General features: G+C 36.9%; 1 protein-coding gene across 2 annotated transcripts in view; it reads right to left on the bottom strand.

Moving 5' to 3' along the window:
* Positions 1 to 17505, bottom strand: part of LOC121426346 (integrin alpha-6-like) — a 58740-nt gene that overhangs the window by 19826 nt on the left and 21409 nt on the right. For both annotated transcript variants that reach the window (XM_041622617.1, XM_041622619.1), the window contains exons 3-15: positions 16585 to 16664; positions 15804 to 16010; positions 14840 to 14931; positions 13679 to 13758; positions 9701 to 9905; positions 8856 to 8964; positions 7689 to 7794; positions 6863 to 7118; positions 5654 to 5755; positions 3676 to 3737; positions 2850 to 3010; positions 1376 to 1531; positions 363 to 445 (exon numbers count right to left, since the gene is read on the bottom strand). In XM_041622617.1, the coding sequence (XP_041478551.1) occupies positions 363 to 445; positions 1376 to 1531; positions 2850 to 3010; positions 3676 to 3737; positions 5654 to 5755; positions 6863 to 7118; positions 7689 to 7794; positions 8856 to 8964; positions 9701 to 9905; positions 13679 to 13758; positions 14840 to 14931; positions 15804 to 16010; positions 16585 to 16664 (1699 nt within the window). The remainder of the gene's footprint in view (positions 1 to 362; positions 446 to 1375; positions 1532 to 2849; positions 3011 to 3675; positions 3738 to 5653; positions 5756 to 6862; positions 7119 to 7688; positions 7795 to 8855; positions 8965 to 9700; positions 9906 to 13678; positions 13759 to 14839; positions 14932 to 15803; positions 16011 to 16584; positions 16665 to 17505) is intronic.

Here is a 17505-nt window from a genome sequence, read left to right as displayed (position 1 = left end):
CTTTTCTTTACAGTAAATACCATACATGAATACAACTAAATTTTTAAAATCTTTAGAAAAGTCTTTGTGATGTATCAAGCACTATAAAACATGAATATCATTGTTGATGTTAATATATTCATCATTATTAGCATTATTTTTATCATCACCATCATCATCATCATCACCGTCATTATGAATAATTTGATTATTATCATTATTACTATTATAATCATTATTTGTAGTAGAATCAAATGAGAGTGAATATGTCACAATCACACAGGCAAAACAAACCCCAGACTAACAAAAGCTATTGCATTACCGACAATGGCTCGACATTGGTTCGTTGGTGTGACAGTACCACTTAGAGTTCAAAGACTCACCCTGTAACATCTATTGAAGCACTGACATCGAGATCAGTGATACACTTCCCATCATCCTTTGCACACTCTTTGCTGAAATGAACCTGGATTGAACAAAAAAATGCAACAGAATTACTTGCAAAGGTCAAGGAAGGGAAACCAAAAAATGACCTGCATTTTAGATGATGATAGGGTTTCACTTTAGATATGGCTTCCACAGTCGTCATAAAAGACACATTACAACACCAAGAGCTGTAAAGGTGGTATGAAAATGTGAGGTTGTACCTAAAATATACATACATGCGCAGTGACTTTGCTCACAGTGTATGTGCCTTTCACAGAATCCTTGCACAGTTTTATGTCTGATGCAAAGGGACTCTGATAGGACAAAAAGCAGTGACATAAATGTACAGAAAGTAACTCTAATCCTGAGGCATACTAGTTGCATGACAGTATCAGTATTGAGAGGTTTTTACCGCAAGGCCACTTTCCTACAGGGTACGTGTCTACATAACAAATAAGGGGTACAAAAATATTTAAGGCAAATGAGATGAGCATAGAGGCCAATCTAAAGGGCATGGCCTTGAATTGATTTAAGCCCTGTATATCTTTTTCATTCAGTGGGGACTACTACTCACTAGGCAACAGGTTAATCCATACCCTATTAGAAACAGATGGACCTTGTACAAAATACATGGGGATTATAGAATTCAGGGGCCCGTCTTACAAAGAGTTGCGAATGATCCGATCAATTGCAACTATGGAAAGCCAGCAAAGTCAACATGTAAAATGCATGTTTGTTCAAATGATTGTTCTAGATATGAATGTATATTCATAAAGTCATTGATTTCTTGACAATTTGGTGTGTTTTCCTTGGTTTACAAAGGACATTTTGCAAATTTCCAGTAGAAAAAAACCATGACACTGATGGATTTCCATAGTTACAATTGATTGGATCGATTGTAATTCTTTGTAATACGGGGCCCTGTATTCAACATTTTAACTTTTATCATATTAGATTCCCTTTAACTTACCTCCTCTATCAGTACTGTTTGGGTGTTTTCCTGAAGAATAGGAAAGGGGGTCATGCTGGGGAGGGGCTCACCGGGCTGCGGCATGTTGGCTTCTTCTTCAGGAATGTAGTATGTCAGGTTGATTGGGATTGGGCGGAAGATGTCGGTGTAGCCGGGCTGTGGGTAATAAAAACAAACTTAAAGTGAATTTCACTGCATTTACATTTCACGCAACAACGTGCCACTGATTTACAACTACACTGTAAAAAAAATATTGGGTAAAAATGTTTACCACCATGAGGGTAATTATGTGTCCAACCAATTTTGGGCAGTATTTTACCCAATGCGGGAAGTGTCCAGTAAGGTTAAACAAGTGGAGTGCCTCTGGCAGTCTTGCCTGCATGACACAATTTAATATAGCAGCCGTGCTGACTTTGAAAAACGACTATGGAATAATTATTCACAAAAAACACCATTCATATATGTGGCCTAAGACTTGTGAAACACAATCAGTGATACTTGATTACCCTAATGTTTTTGCAAATTTGGCAAATCAACAAATACCCCCAATATGGCCAAAGTTTATTGACATGAGATGACCTTTGACCTTAGTCGTTTGACCTGAAACTCGTGCAAGATGTCCACTGAAAATTGATTACTCTTATGTCCAAGTGTCACGAACAAGATCTATATACTTTCAGGTGACGATGGCAATTCAACAAATACCCCCACCTGGCTAAAGTTCATTGACCCTAAATGACCTTTGACCTTGGTCATGTGACCTGAAACTTGGGAAGGATGTTCAGTTATAAAATATGTGATTACCCTTATGTCCAAATTTCATAAACTAACTTGTTAGGTCCATAGACTTTAAAAACACTTAACCTTAGGGTTAAGAATTCAATAGAATCAAAATTGGATGTAAAATAAGAAGGTTATAAGATTTTTAAGTCTCGCTTAATTTCACAAAACATATGCACATCCTGGTCGGTATGCAAATGAGATTGATGACGTCATCCACTCACTATTTTTTTTGTTTTTATTATATGAAATATTAAAATATTCTCCTCATTTCAAGTGAAACAACGATTATTCCTCCCAGAACATGTGGAATTAGCATTGTTTAATACTATATGGTTCAGTCAACTTGGTCCTTATTGTCAAATCAGTAAAAAATAATGCCGGTATATTGTATAATGCAAACAATAAAAAACAAAAGAAACAGTGAGTGATGGACATCATCGACTGACTCATTCGCATGACACTGAGTTCTGCATATCATTGTTTTGTGAAAAATAAGAGAAACTTTAAAATGCCATAACTTTCTCATTTTACATCCAATTTTGAAGAAATTCTCAGCGTTATACTGGCTTGATTTTTCTCTATTTATTCAAATCAACATTTTTATGGGATGGACTTGACCTTTAATGTGGATAACTAAACCACAGTATTCTGATTGCGAGTGCATTGTTCAATGATTGAATATTCTTCTCACCTTCAGAACGACATTGTAGTTTGGAGTGCATGCCTCATCGTCGTTTGTAATAACGAGTGTCTGCTTGGTCAGAGAATGAATTCCGCTGTCCTCGAATACCACCCGAGAGTTTAGAACCTTACTGCGTCGGAGTCCTTCCGCCTCAATGTCGAAGTTTATGGCTGCGAGAGACATGAGCATGGAAACAATCGACTTCAACATCATAAAAACCTTTCACTTATAAATTGTAAATAATTATTCATACCACGCCATTGTGAGATAACTTTTTTCACAGAACAGGGTTCCAAGCTTTTCAAGAATACAAAATTCCCTGATTTTTCCGCGATTAAGTCTAAAAATTCCCTGATGATTATTCAAACCCATTTGCAGTTTTGCATGCTATCTAAGTTGATGCAGTGAATTACATGAATTTTCAGTATAAAAATAACAATGTAAAACTAATTAGTAGCACCATAACCAGTCATTCAATGGATGCTGTTTTGATATGCAAAAAAAAAAATAACAGAGTCTGACCGACTACCAGCCTTTTGGGCCGATCAAAATTCCCTGATTTTTCTCTCACTTGAGGCATTACCCCCTGATTTGAGGTAATTTTTTATCAAATTCCCTGATTTTCCCTGACTGTAAAAAAGTAAAATAATTTTCCCTGATGGGAAACCCTGCAGAAACCGACAGGGAGAACCATGAAATTATTCAAGCCCCCCCCCCATGCTTGGGAATATTTGAAAAAACAGTTAATCTTTGGCTGATTAGAAAATACAATTTCACATGATAAAACAGTAAGGTGTATAAATAAAAATCTTTAAAAGAGATGTATAATACTTACTAATGGGATCATTGAATTCTGGTGCAAGGCAATAGTAGGACATGCACAGCTCTACTTGAAAGCTTTATGGATAGAAAAAAAAGTACTTTTGAATCCATCTGCTGGGTTAAAGTAGCTTATATTCAAGACACTCATGAATATATTCACAAGTACACTCAATTGCAAAATAGGACAGTTGCAATTATCTACAGTCTCACCAGAATTAAAATTAGTTAAATCAACTAATTTTTTAAAAAACAAAACTAAAAAATTCACTTGTAATTAAGTTTGCCAAATAATCACATAATTCATTTCCACACCCTTTTCCTGCACCCCCCCTCCCCTGTAGGTTTACCATCTTATTTCTTATGTATTGTTTGTGTTTATTATTGTTACCATTTCACTTTTATGTATGTTTATATATATATGTTTTTGGTTTCCCACTCATCAAGCTTTTGCTTTTAGGGGCACCCTAATCAGTTAAACTATACTGTTCATTCATGTATGATTTTGTATATATTTTGGTTTGTATATTGATTTTTTAAATAATTGAATAAAATGAATCGAATTGAATTGAAAAATTGAAAGAGCTGTCATAGACCCAGTTATCACATCTAATCAAATACTTGTTTTTCCTCCAATAATGTACAAGCACAATTTGTGTGAAACCATCATTCTTGCAATTTTTTCTAATACAATCACGAACTGTTCTGTTCCAAATTCAACCAAATTGATGTTTCAAATAGTACAATGCACAAGTACCGGCGAGCGTGTGACCTCGTCAGTGGCCCGTAACATGAAGCTTAGCAATGATCGTAGAACTTTTTTCTATGACTGATTCCATTGGCTACAATGTACAATCAGTCGTAGAAATCAAGCGTACGATTAATCGCTAACCTTTGTATTACGGGACCCAGATGAGTCATTTGTATAATGTTTGTGTTGTGCGTGTTACCATTCTGTGGAATTAAGTGGTGCTTCAAAATATCGTTGCACGCACCACGAACCGTCCTCTTTGCGCACTTCGATGCGAAAGTTAGTTTGGCAGAAAACGCATTTAAAGATTGATTTGATAGTTCAGGTTCCAAAGTTCCACCCCGTATCTTCATATTTTCTAGCAAGTATTATACATCTCTTTTAAAGATTTTTATTACACGTTACTGTTTTATCATTAGTTCCAAAGTTTCATCCCGTATCTTTATATTTTCTTGAAGTTAATTATTTATGCCACAGTGGGCATCGTAACAGAGAGGACGGTATTTTCTTGAAGTGAATTATTTACGCTACAGTGGGCATCGTAACAGAGCGGACGGTTCGTGGTGAAATCGCGAGGCGCGATAGCGCACTGTATCTATTCCACGAACCGTCCTCTCTGTTACGATGCCCACTGTGGCGTAAATAATTAACTTCAAGAAAATATAGAGATACAGGATGAAACTTTGGAACCTGAATTTTTGAACGAAGACACTGGTAAATAATTTGCTCTCCTTGTAGGTGCACTTATTGCTGGTTTTAAAAAGCTTTTCTTTAAATGCGTTTTCTGCCAAACTAACTTTCGAATCGAAGTGCGCAGAGAGGACGGTTCGTGGTGCATATGAAGATATCATTACATCTGAATTTGATGAAATATTTCGGTGTTTTCCTTTCTTTACCCTCCTCAATTTTGTTGTTTCACCTCATTTTTGGAGGAGTTGAATTAATGAAAATTCACATATCAAAAATATGTTAAAATATACTTTTCGCTTTCACCAGCACACAGCACAAATGTTTGAGATATGCATGGCACAGCATAATTTTGATACAGAACTGAGAGGCTACAACAGGGGAGCACTTCACGAAAGGCTTCATCAGTGATTTTCAACGAATAACTTCTTCTGAGCCGATCAGATGCAAGAATTTACAGTAGCTTATAACATCTTTCATTTAAACACACTGGCAAAACCTTTCATGAAACACCCCCCAGGTGAAGAAAAAGTATGAAGTAGAGATTTTCACCTACCATATGGAATCCCTGTTGGAGTATACACAGTTAGTGCTATTGGGGTCTATCTCAGTCATACTCAGGGTGAGTGAAGCTTCAATGTTGATCACAGGACGCCCTCTGAAGGAACAACAACAAAAAATAAACATTGGAATAAAGTGAATGATTGCTATGTTTTGTGAAAGAGATATCTTATCAAAACTGTGTGCATTCATTCATTTAGATTGTCGGATGGAAATGTTACCTGTCTGGGGTGGTTTTCGGGAATCGGAGACCTATTTTTCAAACATGGTGCCAAGACGCTCCCCAAATCAACCAGGGTCTCGTCTTACAAAGAGTTGCGATTGATCCAATCAAACACAACTATGGAAAGCCAGCAACTTCAACATCTAAAAAAACATGTTTGTACAAAATATTTTCTAGATAGGATGTAAATCAATACATTCAGTTTTCTTGAGAATTCACTGTGCTTCTCTTTGTCTTCAAAGGGCATCGTGCAAATTGCCTTAAAAAAAAAACCTTGACTTTAATGGATTTCCATATACTTGAGGTTCATTCGATCAATCATAACTCTTCAAAGTCCTACAATTGATTGCTGATCTGCTCGTTACAACAAAAGTTTAAACTCATATGCAACAGCTAAAATTGATATCAATTGTAAAACTGCAACAGAAATATTTCAACTGATTGCAAGTTTAGCATAAAATAACAATTTTCACGCCTTTACTCATAAGTTGACCCATTTTTTTAAATATATATTTTCTTGCTCTCCAACTTAAAATCTTAAAAATGTTATTCATAGCCGAAATATTATTGTCTGTAAACTCTGTGTGTGTGTTTTTATTCTTGAATGTCACCTTACAAGTAAGTCCAGGGGCCCCGTAACACAAAGCTTAGCAATGATCATTGACACATTTTTCTATGATTGACTGCATTGACTACAATGGACAATCAATCGTAAAATCAAGTGTATGATTAATAGCTAACCTTTGTGTTACGGGACCCTGGTCGGGGTGGACAGCCTGTGGGCTAGAGTAATTTGTTTTACTTTTTCTTTTCCCTGGCAACCTGGACTTGTACTTTACAAATCCTTGTTCCTTCTGTCTTTGTACTCAATTGATTTGAAACTTGATATTTGTTGAAATGCCAAAAAAAATAATAACATAATATTAATATATTCCTGCGACACCCCTTGAGAAGGGGTTTGGGATGTAATCATCAACTCACCTAAGAACGGCGATCTGCTGGACCTCATAGGCACCAATGGTGATCTCTGGGAACCCGTTCCCATCCAGATCGACCCCACCCGAGATGGAGTACCCAAAGGATGCGTTGGGGTAGGGGTAACCGTTGACCCCCATTGGTAGATCAGAGGGGGTAATCTTCTGAGCGGCCGGTTGTCTGATGCCATCTTGGCTGTGACCAAGGTAGATGTAGACCGCGCCTTGACCGTTGTTCTCATAGGGTGCACCGATGGCAATGTCTGTGAGAGAAAAATGGGGGAATTCGAAAAAGGTATTAAATGCTGGTTTTAGGGTTAACACCAATTTGTTCAGAGCTTTCAATGATATAATAATATTTTCTAAATCTAATGTAAGTTTTTGAGCATCAATAATGCAATCATTCAAATTGTTATTATTCCAAAGTAAGTTTGAGGAATTGAAATGTCAGTAGTATCTTTCTACACTGCAATGCTTTTTCATTATTACCAATATTTTGACAGGATTTTTGCTAGTTTCAAGTTTTTCCTATCCATTCAAATGAACTTGTGATGTTAAGTTGGCCTATCAGTCGAGAAACATGATTTTGGCCTTATTGCAAAATTTTACCATTAATGGAAATTCTGCCAACTATGTCAAGTACTCTATAGTAAAAAAAAAACTCTAAAGCCAATCCAAATAATTATTTTGAAATACGGATTTCAAAGTCAATTATCATTGACAGGAAGTTACAATCAATCACAAAATCTATGCAACCAGTCCCTTGTCTTTCCCAGTATTTGTTTTCATTGAAAAAAATTGAAAGGATCACAGGTTGTCTTGTGAAAGCTTACCTTCAAAGCCATCAAGGTTTATATCTCCGATATTTGCAATGACTTGTCCAAAAAGAGAATCAATCGGTCCATACAATTTGATTGGTTCGACATTATCAAATGTACCCTGTTCAAGAAGATGAGAGGAATGAATCCATCACAATTAAATCCTTTGTCAAGTTAATATTTCTAGACATTAGGTAGCTCTTTATGAGGTGAGATGCATTCATAGATGTCTACTTTAGATGGTTTTAAAGAAATGGGCACCTGATTCTTACAGAATAATGATAACTAGGATAGCAACAAAAACAGAACAAAAATATCTTCTTTTTTCATCTGGGGTAGCCAAGCCTTCAAATAGGCTTGTCATTACAAAATATGGCATTTAACATGTATCATTACCCTTTACTATTCTAATACGTTGAGTGCCTGAAAGTAGACAGAAAATCTCATAATTTATACCTGTCACATTTGCTATACGGCGGCCGTACAGCAAGTCGAATACAACCGTGTTATTCAAACAACCTATACGTATCTATTCACATGTTAAATGACTGTTTTTGACTCGCCGTACGGCCGCCATAGGGCAAATGTGACTGAGGTATTAGGTTTCTGGTTTGAGTTGGTTAAGATTTGAACCCATGAACTCTTATTTAAGAGGCAGGTACTCTGAGCCAGCATGGTCCATTGAATAGGATGGATGGTAAGGTCATTTGTTGATGGATCCACAACCATTTCCTCTACTAACCATTTGGTCAATTGCCATTTAGCACATTCATCGCTTTGTCCACCAGCTATTTCCAGTCAGGCTACACCTCATATCCACTTAATCTAACAATAATAGTCTATAACACCCCAGTCACATTTCCCCTACAGTGGCTGTACGGAGAGTAAAAAATAGCTGTTTCATTCATTTTTTATTCAAATCACCTATATGTAGCTGGTACAAAAAATGTTAAAACGATTGTTTGGAATCGCCATACGGCAGCTGTAGGGGAGCTGAGACTGAGGTACAAGGCTAGATGAAATGATGAAGTACCAAATTTTCATTTTACAAAGTAAAAGAAATAATTAGACAATGTGAGAATGAGAGCAATTGGACATCAGACTTACACAGAAAGCAGGACTAAGACCCAATTTACAGTAGACCAATTGTTTAATGCAAGAGTGTGAACAGTAACAACTTACATCGTGAGCCTTGTTGAGGTAAATGTAAACACATCCTCCCTTTCCGCCATATATGTTGCTTGGGTCGCGGTAAAAGTACTGAGGTGCTCCGATGATGAGGTCATCATAGCTGAAAATTGAAAAAAAAGGATGGAATTGAAGGTTAGAGATCAAATTATATCAATCATACGTGAAAGCGTTGTGGTGTAGTGGTTCTGACTCTCGCCTTGCAATCAGGTCGTGGTTCAAATCCCACCGCAGCCTAACAACCTTTGGCAAGGCGTGATTCCACAATTTGCCACCCTCCACCCAGGTGTTAAATGGGTACCCCGTAAGATGCAAAAGCATATGTAGTATGCCTAGCAATTGAGTCGTGGAACCCTTGTTGGAATGCTCCCCAGGGAGTAGAGAAAGTGTATACATCGTGTGCAGGCATGTCAAGATTTGATGACCGGGGTGATAACAATTGCAATGTAAAGCGCTTAGAAACAAAGTGTAATAAACTAGGTAACTATTATTATTATACAGCAGGAGTCCTGTCATAGGCAAATATGCCTTCGCAATAGTCTTAATACTGAACTCTTTTAATGAAAAAATTGAAAACATCACAATTCTGGGCCTGTTTACACAAAGATTATTGCTTGTTTAATGCATTGATCATAATGTACATCAAATTTAATATGCTATTCTTTGTATTAAGAGGCGTGGGTGAAATAATTTGAAGGGCACGTGATCTTGATGAAATTGAAAACCCAGTTGTGTCCCCTACTGTCCTCAATTTGTTCCTGGGATTAAATAAAGCATCATCATTACGAGATCAGCAATGAAAATCCGCATTCTCGTTCAAGGGAAACATCGTCACTCACCCATCCCCATTCAGATCGGCAGCAGCCACGTCATAACCAAACGATGAGGACGGCTTCTCTGCATCGATACGGTATATGGGGCTGGGGCTCTGACCCGATTCAGACTTCAGTGTGAGCACGGCGCCCATGGATTCGGACCTCGGTGCTCCAGCGATGTACGTCTGAGCGTTGCCACTCATGAGCTTTGCAGACGCGACGGAGAACCCTGGTAACGAAACACAACAGTGAAAATGAAGATGGTGTCGCCAGACAATGATGTTGATACTGGGCTGGCCTAGGCCCTGCATCGTAAATCTCTGTAATTGATCACAGACTGATTTTCTATAATTGATCACATATAACAATCAATGCAATCAATTATAGAAACCAGCACATGATCAATCACTATGCTTTATGTTACAGGACTCCAGATTTGACATTTCTTTCAAAGGGGTCAATTAAAGAAGGAGCCCCTTATTTTCTCAAAGGGGTTATTTGATCATCTTTTCAATCTTCAAACTGGCAACTGCATTTGTTTTCATGCACTGTTCTTTTCTCTACAAAGTTAGTGCACCTGAAATGAATAGCAAATGGTAGGCAAGGCTCGACATTAGCGGTGGCCCGGTGGCCCGGGGCCACCAAAAATTCACCTCGGGCAACCATTATTGAAAAAATGTTAAGTTTTGGTGGCCCGAATCGGGCAACCAATAATTTTCAAAGTAGCGCAATTTTTCTCCCGATTTTGCACGCATTTATCAACTTTCTACAGTTGAAATTGCAAGCCAATTCGTCATGCGCCATTTTTGTCAATCTACACACACACATAAAGATTGCATAGTCATGACAGTATGGAGGCCTACCACTGCACTACTGCAGCATACAGTATATATTCAGCCGGCTGCGCCGGCCGTCTGGCGTACGTGAGCTGCATGCATGAAACCACTGCAGCTAACTAGCTACATGTAGCTAGCTGTGCGCTAGCCGACTATTCAGAGCTCTGCGATACAAAATGTTACTGCTAAGAAATCTTCCACAGAACTTTGGAAATCTACGTCAAAGTCACATTTTACACCAATGAAATGCCCTTCTACAGTCCATATTACTAAATCTTGATTATTAGCAAGCATTAAAAAGAGGAATTATGACCTCTCTTTTGACTCAAAAAGTCCGATTTCCAAATGCATTAATACACATAAAACTCATAGGTGAGTACATCACAGTCCCACGTGTGCATTTGTATGTATGTTGATATTTTGTTTCTTTCGAAGCTGTGTCGTTTCTAGCCAAAAATAAACAGACAGCTTCTTTCTTTTTTGTTTATAAATGACTTCTTAAACCACTCTTAAAGGAAATAAATATTTTGGGAAGGCATTCCATAAATATGAAATGTGAGTTTTCCATCATTTTGTCAAATATAGGAAGGACTTTTCTCACTGCTTTTCCAGATATAACTTTTGCCGTTTTATTTTTTCTTTCATTTTTTTTATAGTGACTAAACCATTTATACCCCTTCCCATTGAATATGCCTGATTAAATATGTTTCTACTGAATAATAATAAAAACAATTTTCCCATTTTTTTTAAATTTTGTCTTATTCATTTTTCTCTCATTTTCTTTTTTTTTTCCTGTTCTTTTTTTTCTTTCCGTTGTATTTCACTTATTTATTTTATAATTTTTGTTTTCTTTTTTTCAATATACAATTCTAAAAATTATATTTGTTTCCCCCTTTTATGCATTGTTCTAATTTTTCAGCATATTTTTCTGTGATTTTCTCCTGCTATAATAATACCTGGGAACAATACAATTCTTTTGTTCTCTTTCAATCATTTCATATTTACAATGATAGAACAATTTATATATTACCACAAATCAATAAGCAAAGTAAAATAACTGCAAGCACGATTTACATACAAGATGCAAAGTGGAAGTAACTTAGTGGTAGTGGCTGCAGAATTAATATTTCAGAAATTTGTTTTATTCATTTTTAATTATTGTTTTTCTTTATATTTTTCGGGCCACCAAACTTTACTAACGGGCCACCAAAAAAAAATATTTGAAGGTTTTGGTGGCCCGAACGGGCCACCACCAAAAAAAGTTAATGTGGAGCCTTGTGGTAGGTAATATGTATATGAAAATTAATAATTTGCCATCTTGCATTCCAACGCATTGCCAATTTAAAAGATAACAAGTGGAATGCCTCTGGCCGTCTCACCTGCATCACGCGGTTCAATATAGCAGCAGTGCTCACTTTGAATACTACTCTAACTCGCACAAGATGTTCAGTGATACATGGTTACTCTTATTTCCCTTTTTTATGAACTAGACCAATAAACTTACAGAGATATGATGGTTATTCAACAAAAAACCCCAACATGGCCAAAGTTCATTGACCTTACATGACCTTTGACCTTGATCATGTGACCTGAAACTCGAACAGGATGTTCAGTGATACTTGATTACTCTTATGTACAAGTATCATGAATCAGATCCATAAACTTTCAAAGTTATGATGGTAATTCAACAGATACACCCAATTCGGCCAAAGTTCATTGACCTTTGACCTTGGTCATGTGACCTGAAATGCGCACAGGATGTTCAGTGATACTTGATTACTCTAATGTCCAAGTTTAATGAACTAGACCAATAAACTTTCAAAGTTATGATGGTAATTCAACAGATACCCCCGATTCGGCCAAAGTTCATTGACCCTAAATGACCTTTGACCTTAATCATGAGACCTGAAACTTGCACAAAATTTTCACTGATGCTTGATTACTATTATGTCCAAGTTTCATGAACTAGGTCCATATATTTTCTAAGTTATGATGACATTTCAAAAACTTAACCTCAGGTTAAGATTTCGATGTTGATTCCTCCAACATGGTCTAAGTTCATTGACCCTAAATGACCTTTGACCTTGGTCATGTGACATGAAACTCTGATAGGATGTTCAGTAATACTTGATTAACCTTATGGCCAAGTTTTATTAACTAGGTCCATATACTTTCTAAGTTATGATGTCATTTCAAAAACTTAACCTCAGGTTAAGATTTGATGTTGACGCCGCCGCCGCCGTCGCCGTCGGAAAAGCGGCGCCTATAGTCTCACTTTGCTTCGCAGGTGAGACAAAAATGAATTATTTCCTTTCATTATTTATATCTGTTTAACATGGATTAAAACATTTTAAGAAATCTGAATCTGAATTTAAAGGTCAAGTCCACCTCAGAAAAATGTTGATATGAATCAATAGAGAAAAATTAGACAAGCACAATGCTGAAAATTTCATCAAAATTGGATGTAAAATAAGAAAGTTATGACATTTCAAAGTTTCGCTTATTTTCAACAAAATAGTTATATGAACGAGCCAGTTACATCCAAATGAGAGAGGCAATGATGTCACTCACTCACTATTTATTTTGTTTTTTTTATTGTTTGAATTATACAATATTTCAATTTTTACGAATTTGACGATAGGGACCTCCTTGCCTGAAGCACAAAATGTTAGAATAATGGAATTCCATGTGTTCAGGGAGGAATGAAACTTCATTTCACATGACGATGACCAGAAAATTAAAATATTTCATATTTCATATAATAAAATACAAAAGAAATAGTGAGTGAGTGATGTCATCCCTTCCTCATTTGCATACCGACCGAGATGTGCATATAACTGTTTTGTGAAATGAAGCGAAACTTTAAAATGCCATAACTTTCTTATTTTACATCCGATTTTGATGAAATTTTCAGTGTTATGCTTGTTTAATTTTTCTCTTTTTATTCAAATCAAGTTTTTGTTGCGGTGGACTTGTCCTTTAAACACTTTTATATGATCTGGCCGAAGATACTGAAGGAATATAAAAGGACAAAATATGCATTACTTTTTCCATTTTTGTTTAATGTTCTTGGAAGATCATTAAGGCTTTTGATCAAAGGTCATTAGAACAAACAATAGATGTGGTTACTTGGTCCCAAATGTGTTGATAGAAATGACGTTTTTACCTAGGTAACTGTTGAATCCAACCCTGTTGTTTGCATAATCAAGCGGTGTGATGAGATTAATTGACCGGATAGAATCTGGCCTGGAAAAGGAAAATTAAAAGAAAAAGAGTAAAAAGTGAAGGCAGTAAAGATTTTCAATTTCTGTTGCTAATTTGCAATTGATATATCAATTTTAACTGTGGCAAATTTGATTTGGACTATTTGTTTGAAGAAGACCAGGAATCAAGTGCAAATTTGCAAATAATGGCCATAATAATTTGCAATTGATTGCAAGTTTATTGCAACAACCCAATAGTATACAAATAATGCATGTAAGCATGTGCATGCAGGCCAAATAATGAACGATGTGCGAGAAGAGCCAATGGATATCCCGCACCGAGGTCCGCAGGACCGAGTGCAGTATATCCATTTGGTGAGTCGAGCACAGAGTTCATTATTTAGGTCCTCCATGCACAAGAATGTGTGCATTGTTTGTTTTATACAACCCCTCTCCTCCCCCATGTTACTGAGTTGCCCCGAATGCTATATTTGATCTAAATTCTAGATAATTCCAGACCTTGTACTATCCTGCACTCTGATGTCAGAGTGCAGGATAGTACTTTTGGTATGACGTCAGAGTGCAGGATAGTGCGTTTTGGATGCAATAGTGCAATTCGCCGAATATCATGTGATCCGATTTGGACCAATCAGATTACAGAACATTCTTAGGAGTTGTATAATACAGTATAATAACACCATTTCAGGAAAGAATGATAGATCACATCATTACAAGTATTACAATCATCAACAGCTCCTGATGTGCTTTTTTTTATAAGGAGAGGTTCTGGATTCCTCCAATATATTGCACTGAATGTACAGGTAAAATAATATTCAATTTTCAAACCGGCACTGTCTCGAATTCACAGTACATGACAACATATACTGCAGACCTGCTAAAATGTGACATTATTAAGATCTTTTAAAATAATCCCCCAAAAAAAACAATTTAAAATTTTGAAAATCCGTAACTCTACTTTTCTTTGATAAATTTTTGTCAAACCTTAATAATTATGTTTCTCTCTTTGAGCCGTCTTTATCGAAATTGACATTATGAAAGGGTGAACTACCACTTTAAAGCGATCCCACTAAAGGTCTGTGTACCCAGGTCTATTGAATACTTACACATTAGCAAGAGCAATGCCACCAAGCCAATTGTCTGATCCAGGAACACCCATGATATACTCCGAAGCACTGTTAGCATCAGTGCTAAAATGCTGCATACAGAAGAAGGAAAACATATATCATGAAAAATCAAAATTATATTTAATGAATTAAATCTAATATCAAACCACGGTGTTTTTTTGTCAGAACTTTACTAAAAAAATATTTACATGATAAAAGGGCATGTGAGACACTCCTGGGCCCTGTCTTACAAAGAGTTACGACAATCCGATCATCGTAACTCTATGGAAATCCATCAGTGCCATAATTTTTTTCTACGAAACACTTGCACAATGTCCTCTGTATGCAAAGAGAAGCGCAGTGAATTTTCAAGAAAACAATGAATGCATGAATATACATCATAGCTAAAGAATATTTTGAACAAACATGCACAATAGATGTTGACGTTGCTGGCCATCCATAGTTACGATTGATCGGATCGAACGGAACTCTTTGTAAGACGGGGCCCAGATTGATCTCAAACACACACTGCTGACTGTGCAGATACATATGGAGTCTGATTCAAAGGCCGGGGGATTGTTTCACAAAAATGCTTATATTAAAGCTATGGACAACTGGTGACCTGTTCTTTGATGCTAAATAATACTCTTAATTACTTTGATTCTCAATAACTTAACACTAAAAGGCCCGGGGTGGTGCTGTGAGGATGCAAGCTACTACGTATCAATCAGCAAGATTGCTTGTTACAAATCATTTTAAGCATGATTCAAATCACACTTGCATCTTTATGAAACATCACACAGATCTAAATGCTTGCCGTTGAAATTAATTTCAATGAAAGAATTTTGGTCAAAATTTGAGTAGGGTTACTCGGTATAGGAAATTCAGTTTTCCACTTTTTTTTCCCTACCCCACTCCTGTCTCGCACCTACATGTACCTATCCCTTCCCTACCCTTGACTCACCCTTGTGACATCTAGATCGGTGCCAGCCTGGCAGTACTTGTAGAGGATGCCGTCATAGTTGTTGGGGCGAGTCTGGCTGATGCAGGGTTGGTATCCATTCTTGACAAATATGTCCTTTTCCAGGTTTGCTTTCATGAAGTAGCACTTTCCAAGGCCCCGGTACTCATCTACACTAGGGGGTCGGTATATATGCCTGTGGGCACATGCCTGGAATGGGAAGAGAGTTTGGTTAACATATAACAGTGATGATGATGATGATGGAGGTGGTGGTGATGGTAATAATGATGATGACAAAAGTGAGGATGATGACAAAGGTGATATTGATGATAGGGAGGAGGATAATTGTGATACACTTTAAGCAGAATTTTTATGACAAAAGTCACTGCATGGGAAGAGTTCAACTTAGGATGAATATGAAAAGAAAATAAAGGTAATGGACTCTTATTATTTATGTTCAGGCTTGAGATAATTTACAAGTGCGTTAATGCTGAAAAAATACTTGTATGCATTTTTTTTCTGAGGTAATGTCTTTAAGAGGGTGATTTGAAAGTGACTCTGCAAATTTTCTATGCATTGTCAATCTTCTCTCCCCAAGAGTTAATAAATTACATACTTGACATGCATTCGCTTGTAAGTGATACATCAAGAAATTTACTTTCAAAAATCGTAATTCTGTTAACTCTTTGGTGGTATTTCGCCAGACACAAAAACATCTCCCTCTCCTGTACTTTCTATCATTTCCACCAGCTTGACCTACCCTTTTAATAAGTTTAATACTTACTGCCACTGGTCGACCAGGACCTTGACTGACAACAGATACACCTAGCCATTGGTTGTCTTTTATGTCCACATCAGTATTACCTGAAATATGATATAAATATAAAGAGAACTAGAATTTAATTCGTCATGCGGACGAATTAGGTGGTCTGTCATGATTTGTCATTCAGTGCCGTCTGATGTATGAAATAAATCATTTAGATATCATTGATAATCTTGATCGTAGACATCCTAAGAATAAGTTTTGACCATTACTAAATGTGATTATTGATGTGGTGATGACAATCGTCAGACATACATCTTCAAACAGATACATACAAGATAGATGATTATACAACACGGCAATGCCGGCATGATCCGGGGAGGTCCGGGATAGTTTTGCCCCAGATGACTGTGAACACGGCATCAACACGGCAGCTTCACACGGATCTACACGGATCATGCCGGCAGAGCACGTCGTCAACACGGACCAATACGTCAGCAACACGGACCTACACGTCAGCTACACGGACCACCACGTCAGCAACACGGACCTACACGTCAGCAATACGGACGAACACGTCAAATCCGTTATCCATTGAGCTAGCATATTCTCCATAGAAATTACACGTAAGCAAATTTGAGAATTACAAATCCAATTTTGCAAGCGATAAACGGGCATGATCTCGGCATCAAATCGAAAAATGAAGGCACAGGTGTGAAAGCTAAGAATCTCAGCTACAGCATACTAAAAGCTCAGGGAACACTGACAAGAAACAATGGAGATATGGCTCACGAAATAGAGGAATGTCGAATCTAGTTTTGAGAAAAAGTCATGTCCCATAGAGATTACACGCAAAACACATGTGATATGAAAAAAACAATTATAATCTGTTTTATCTTGTTAAATTTTAACTTTTATACCTTTTAATTATCATAAAGGATC

Source organism: Lytechinus variegatus, chromosome 13 (genome assembly GCF_018143015.1).
Source record: "Lytechinus variegatus isolate NC3 chromosome 13, Lvar_3.0, whole genome shotgun sequence".
NCBI classification, from domain to species: Eukaryota; Metazoa; Echinodermata; class Echinoidea; order Temnopleuroida; family Toxopneustidae; genus Lytechinus; species Lytechinus variegatus.
This window is presented reverse-complemented; position numbering and strand designations above follow the sequence as displayed.